The sequence below is a fragment of the Onychostoma macrolepis genome, chromosome 19 (assembly GCF_012432095.1).
Source record: "Onychostoma macrolepis isolate SWU-2019 chromosome 19, ASM1243209v1, whole genome shotgun sequence".
NCBI lineage: Eukaryota > Metazoa > Chordata > Actinopteri > Cypriniformes > Cyprinidae > Onychostoma > Onychostoma macrolepis.
In genome coordinates, this window is record NC_081173.1 from 20,272,419 (window position 1) to 20,279,829 (window position 7,411).

The 7,411-nt window shown below is 38.5% G+C and overlaps 1 protein-coding gene across 1 annotated transcript; it reads left to right on the top strand.

The window, feature by feature from the left end:
* The first annotated feature begins 221 nt into the window (after positions 1–221).
* Positions 222–7,007, top strand: aste1b (asteroid homolog 1b). Its single transcript, XM_058754756.1, has 5 exons — positions 222–295; positions 2,637–4,022; positions 4,110–4,323; positions 4,518–4,710; positions 5,517–7,007. The coding sequence occupies exons 2-5, from the start codon at positions 2,652–2,654 to the stop codon at positions 5,872–5,874; spliced, it is 2,136 nt and encodes a 711-aa protein (XP_058610739.1). The 5' UTR covers positions 222–295; positions 2,637–2,651; the 3' UTR covers positions 5,875–7,007.
* Positions 7,008–7,411: the final 404 nt, after the last annotated feature.

Sequence of the window (7,411 nt, forward strand, 5' to 3'; positions counted from 1 at the left end):
CTGGTTTGTTATCCTTTCATACATTGTAAGGATTAAACAATTACAAATAAAAGCTCTTTGCAATGTTTAATAGCATGGACATAATAAATACTAAAATATATAAATTAATGGTATTTATTATGTCTATGTTTAATAGAGCCACAGCGGAACACAACAGCGCCCTCTTTCCGGCGGTCATTGAAAATATCCATTGCAATAGGTGGCGCTAACGCGCTAAAACAGTCTGTCACGCCCAAATAACGAACCATGAAGTGGGTCTAGAAGAAGTAAACACATCGCATATGACGACATACTGGTGAGTAAAACAAGAGATGTGTGTTTAAAATTCACTACTGAAAAAAATTCACTTGTGCTATTGAGATATTACACTGGTGCTTGTTTTGTAATAGACAGCACTGTTATTGGTTTATGCATAACTTGTGCAGACGGACACTGCCTTGTGCAGCCACTCCGTAATATAGACCGATAAACAGCTGAATATCTAACACATCAAGTGAAAGAATATCCATTAAAAATAAATACAATATTGCCATTAACCTCTCCAAACGTACTGAAAGCATATTATTTGACGAGGTTAAGCATGTTACAAAAAACATGTTAATTGTTGTAAAGCATTAACTTGTCAAAATTTAATAACAGTGAATTGGAGACATAAAAATTACTTGATAATTGCCTGAAACTTAAAATGTCTGAAGTACGTAATAAGCACAGTAAATAGTTTTACAATGTAAATGCACATTTATTGACTTCCAGGTAGTTCTTAAGTAGATATCCACTGTATTTTTATGAAATTATGACTTAATTTATCAATCGTCCTTAATTTATTAACATGACCTTTTTCTTTCATTATACAGTCATGTGAAAAAGAAAGGATCCATTGAATTCCATGGTTTTCTGTATCAGGACATAATAAAAAAAATAATCTGGTCCTTGGCAGGTGTTAAAATTTGGAAAAGAAAACCTCAGTTGAGCAACGACACATGACACATCACATTTAGCAAAAATAAAGACAAGATGGAAAAGCCATCTAAGAACACCAATGATTCAGTTGCCTGTAGATCCACTTTTAGAAACAATAACATGAAGTAATCATTTTCTGTATGACTTTATCAGTCTCTCACATCATTTTAGAAGAGTTTTGGCCCACTCTTCTTTACAATGTTGCTCCAGTTTATTGAGGTTTGTGGACTGTTTATGCACAGGTCTTGCCACAGCATTTCAGTCTGGATGAGGTATGGACTTTGACTGGGCTATTGCAACACCTTGATTATTTTCTTTTTCAGCTGTTTTGATGTAGTTTTTATGGTGTGCTTGGGATCTTTGTCCTGTTGCATGACCCAATTTTGGCAATAGGTTTATATACAGAAGAGTTCATAGTTGACCCAATGACTGTGAGGTGCCCAGGTCCTGTGGCTACAATACAACCCCAAAATCATCAGCCCTCCTCCAGCATGTGTGACTTTTAGTATGAGGTGTTTGTGCTGATATGCTCCTTCGACTTTCATCAAACATAGCGCTGTGCATCACAGCCAAACATCTCGTCTGTTCAGAGGACAGTGTTCTAGAAGTCTTTTGGTTTGTTCAGATGCAAGACCAGCAAACTGCCAAAACTTTTACAGAGGTGCTCACACTTGCTGATGATCAGTTAATCAAAGTTATTTGATTAGCAGTGCCAGACCATTACTTGCCCTCTTAATTCTTATGCTAACAGTAAGTAATTGTCACCCATGGCTTTTCCATTTTGGCCTCGTTTTTGTTAAATAAATGAAATGGTGTGATATGTCATGTGTTGTTTTTCATTCTGAGGTTTTATTTTCCAAATTTTAAGACCTGCCAAGGACCAGATTATTTTTTATTATGTCCTGATACAGAAAACCATGGAATTCAATAGGGTGTCCTTTTTTTTCCACAAGACTGTATATATATTTTATAATAGACCAAATTCAGGTAAATTAGACTATGTAATAATAAGCTGTCTGCATTCTGCAATATTATGGATTGTAGGCCAAAGGACACATTACCAGACATTAGCTGAATTGGGTCACATGTAATCAAGTGATTACATAGTAATATTCATGCCAACTATGCCAAAATGTTCCCAGCCCTGAAACACCAGAAATCTTTATTCCTGTCTCTACCAGATCCTGTCAGAAGGTATTTGTTTTGTCTGGTATCCAAAACCAGCTTGCAGTGTTTTGTCTGATACCTAAAACCAGTTACTAAAAGTGTATTGTGTCTGGTACTCAAAACTGTACTAACTAAACGTCTTCAGTCAGCCTGAGAAGTAAGAGCAGGAAGCAGAAAATGAAGTAATGATTATAAAAATTGAGCAGGGTTTATTGAATCTTGGTTGCATATGTTTCAATGCTCAGACTTTGTCTGGACTTCATCTGACCCGCACAAAGTTTTATTATACCAGAACAAAATCAGTGTAAAATTACTGCTTCACAACATGATCATGTGACATTTACACCCTTGAAATGCAAACAACAATGAAAACACTAAAAGAGCTTTAGAATAATGTTTGGAATCTTTCGATCCTTCAGTATTGGGAGAATACATAAAAAATAATTTTACTGGTTCATTACATTTCCAGCAAAAACAAGCAATAACAACATTTGCTGTTTTCCTTGCAGCATTTCTGTGGCATCATGGGGGTTCACGGACTTACAAGTTTTGTGGAAGGAAATCGTCAGTTCTTCACAGATATGAGACTGCGAGACTGCCGCCTTGTAATTGATGGGTGTAGCTTGTATTTTCGATTATATTTCAACTCTGGGTTAGATCAAGCACGGGGTGGAGACTACGACACGTTTGTGGTGTTGGTTCGACAGTTTTTTGCAGCACTTTCAGAATGTGCCATGCAGCCGTTTGTTGTGTTAGATGGCGGAATGGACCAGACGGACAAGAAGTTCAAGACACTACAGGAAAGAGCCCAAAGCAAAATCCGAGAAGCTCACGCTCTTTCTCGAGGATCTCACGGTTCTGTTCTCCCTCTGCTTGTACGTGAAGTCTTCATACAGGTCCTTTCAGAGCTTGGCGTACCTTTAGTTCAATGTATTTCCGAAGCTGATTTTGAAATCGCCTCTCTTGCTAAACACTGGGGATGTCCAGTTCTGACTAACGACAGTGACTTCTACATCTTCGACCTCAAAGCTGGCTACCTACCTTTTTCATTCTTCCAATGGAATAACATCAGTGGTAAGGCCACGGACCGCTTCATCCCTGCGCGCAATTTCACCGTGGATCGCTTCTGCTCACATTTCAACCACATGAACAAGCAGCTCCTCCCTCTATTTGCTGTTGTCATCGGGAACGACTACACACCTGCTAAAATAACCGAGATTTTCTTCAGCCGCGTGGAGCTCGAAAGAGTACCATCCGGTCGGAAGTATGGACGTAGTTCCAGTCCTCGAATCGAGGGCTTTTTGCTCTGGCTGTCTCGGTATACTAACCCAGTAGATGCTCTGGAGGAAGTCCTGGAGATTTTGGGTGAACAACGGAAAGGAAACTTACGTACGCAGCTCTCCGCAGGAATGCAGGACTACCAGCTTCCTCAGAGAAGCAGTTTGGCTCAATACTTTTCAAGTCCCCAACCTGCGCTTCCAGATGCCCAGGGGCTCCCAGCAGCACTGGTTTCTAAACCCGAATGGCTTTTAAGGATGGTTGCATCAGGTAAGCTGTCGTCCTTTGTCTTGGATGTGCTTGTACACCAGAAGGTTCTGTTAGTTGCGCAGGTGGAGAATAGTAACCTGCCTAGCAGTCATACAACCTCATCGAGTATCCGAAAAACTATCTACAGCCTTCTGCTTGAAAAGGCAAGACAGGATAGTCAGACGCTACTGGGAGTCAACCAGAGAGGAAGAGGAAGAGGAAGACAATCTCAGGGTAAAGGAGGACAACAGTGTGACATCCCATGTGTTAATGAGTATGACAGACAAGAACTGAATCTCAAGAAAAACACAGTTGAGGCTCACCAACCCAAGTGTGTGCCACAGCTTGATATTGCAGCAATTGACAAGGTGAGAAATGATTTCTGCATGTAAATATTGGTTGCATATATATTCCTCCAATTACCTCTTGTTTTTTTTTTGTTTTGTTTTTTTAAGGCGCCTACACAAGTGAGGCTGCAAGTGTTTTTGGGAACACTCGGTGTGATGGACCATGTTTTACAGCCATTACCCCCTCACCTTTGCTTTCCAGTGTGTGTGACGTATTTCTGGATGAATAACTGTAAACCAAAGCCCAGTCAGCCTCTACTACAGGCCATATTGTTGGGACTGGTGTACGGGGAACTCTGCTGGAGAAGGGCCCATCGTAATGGTATCTCTGACCCCTTTTTTACTCAACATCTGTCGCAGGTGTTTGGTTTGCGACACAGAAAAAATGTATTGTGAAATTGACATAAATTGTAGATAAAATGTGAATGAACTTTATTTGCTTATCAACTTAATGTCTTCAGTTTTTAGAGCTTTAATCACCTTCGGTCATATTGTTTTGCTCTCTCTATCATACAGACCCACTATTTGGCAGCAAAGCTTCTGTTTCTGTATGTCAGCGATTATCTCATCTGAGGGTCAATCCAGGACAAAGGAGGGGCCTAGATCTGGGTGTGGCCCATTTGCTCAGCCAATGGCAGTCATGTATGTGGGCAGCAATGTTCCTGAACCAGTTACTGTGTTTCCCGTTACCTGAACCGCAATGTGCCTGGTATGGTATAAAATGAACTCAGTGAAATATTTCTTAGTTCTCATCCTGCTGTTTTCATTAAATTATCACCATTATCACCTTGTTTATCTGATTTACCCTAAAAAGATGACAGCATATGGGGGTAAATAAATGTGTGTGTGTGTGTGTGTGTGTATATACATATATATATATATGTATGTATGTATGTATATACATACATACATTTATGTGAACCGTTTTGGTTTCGGTTCGGTTCGCGTACCGTTACACCCCTAATATATATATATTAGGGGTGTAACGGTACGCGAACCGAACCGAAACGGTTCACATGGTAAATTCCAAATGGAAGTGATCATCCCCTTAGTGTGGGTACTTTGGAGTGAACAGGGCACGTGTGTACATTTGTGTAGTCGTTTGGAATGCACTTGGTGAAGGGAGTGAGTAATTTCCTCATCATCTTCAGCTGGGATGTTCCCGTGACAATGCAGCACGTTGTGCATCAGCAGATTTGCTGACGGACACCGGCATAAAAAAATCCCAGCTGAAGATGATGAGGAAATTACTCACTCCCTTCACCAAGTGCATTCCAAACGACTACACAATGGTACGCACGTGCTCTGTTCACTCCAAAGTACCCACACTAAGGGGATGGGGATGATCACTTCCATTTGGAATTTACCATGTGAACTGTTTCGGTTTGGTACGCGTACCGTTACACCCCTAGTATATATATGTATATGTGTAATAATAATAATACAATTACAATAATTGTATTATAAATATTTTTATAATTATATTATGTATTATCTTCTCTGTGTTTCATAAAGGGTTTTCAGTGGTACACTGCTGCATGGTCTTGAGGCTGCCATAAGAGGGGGTCACCAGTGTGAGGCTCTGCTTGCAGGGGACGCTGTTGCTTGGCAGCTCTACTCCATCCTGCTTGAGGCATTGATGGGTCCTGCAGTATCAGCAACAGCAAGCAGGGGTCGAGGAGAGGGGCAGAGACAGGCTCAGCAAAGAGGGAGGGGCCAGGGGGGGAGAGGACGGGGCAATGAAGGGAGAGGGAGGGGCAATAGGCGAGGAAGGAGGGGCAATAGTAGCAGAGGAACGACGTCTTCAGACAGTTCTGTGGATAACAGGTTTGCACTGTTGACCATTGATGACTCTCAGCAGTGGTGGCATTGAAATGGCAGCAGGAAATGATAGATTAGATTTGAAAGGTTAGTTTAGGAGAGGAAAATAAACAATTTCAGAAATAGTTATGTTTTTAACCATGTTCTTATGCGGCCTTTCACTTTATAAAAGCATGATGTGGCGGAGGATGTCAGTGCCACTTTTCAGATGAGAGTAGCATTTACCGACTTCATTTCAAGAAACACAAACTTTTGTTTACTATGAAAATGTTTTACTATGAGAGCTATTATAAATGCACTAGCTTAATATGCACTGAATCTATTTTGCAGCTACATCATGAAAATGATCTGTTTAATGTAGATTTTATACTATTTAATTGAATGAACTTTTATGAAAAAGAATGTAGAATTTGTATATTATCTTGGGACCAATATTTTGTTGTTCTACTCGCTTTTTATAAATATATATTTAATTGTGTGTACTGTAATTGGCAAGTATTACATTTTTAACAGGATCTGATTCCTCTCCTTAATTAGGTAAAGTTTGATGATTGTGCCAATGAGACAACAGCCAATATGGTGTAGTTGTGACCGAATACAAAACTTCAATGATATTCTGTTTCAAAACAGCACATAATCTCTGTTGCTCTGGAATTAACTGCAGACTGAAATTAAGTGGCAAATTATCAAGTGCAGTTTTATTGGAAAGTGTCATTGTGTTCTAGTAGATGTCAATCAAGGTACATTCTTACAAGAAACTTGTTTGAAGTTTCACATCTCTTGGCAGAAGTATTTTAGTGGGTAACTTTTCATATATTGAAAGTATCGCTTATATTTCAAAGTATTTGTTTCTGAAATGTCTAATTGCGCTTAACCATGGGAAGTTCTGTTGATGACTAAACAAGACAAGTTAATTAGTAACACACTTTAACATAAACTTAGCAAAAGCAAAATACAAGCAAAATGACTGATGAAGTGCTAATGAATTTTAATCTAAAGAGGTGTTGAATGTAATGACTTCTCTCTTTGTCCTGGCATTTAAAGATAGGCAGTTGAACATGAATTATAATTCATCTTTGTTGTATTAAAGATTATTATGTTAAAATGTGTTTGTATAACTTTAATAAATGTATTTGAAAATCTATTAAATTTGGGCTATATTCAGTAACATTTAATTTTTTAGTTGTATTGCATATTTAATATATCACAGTAACTATAAGGTTTCAACAGTGATAATTATAAGTAATGATTCTTGAGCAGCAAATCAACAGAATGATTTCTGAAGGATCATGTGACACTGCAGACTGGAGAAATGGAATTTGATGCTGAAAATTCAACTTTACAAGAATAAAGTGAATTTTAAAATATTCAAATATACATTATTTGAAATTTTATAATATTTCACCATATTCCTGATTTTACAGTATTTATGAACAAATAAAGGCAGCCTTGGTGAGCAAACGACAAAAAAACTGACCCTAAACAAAACATTGTGCTAATGAGTTTACTTAATTTTCTAGACACAATTTACAAATCAAGTGACCTGCTACCTAATAAAATTTTCACATTGAGTTTTTAGGATGTGATGG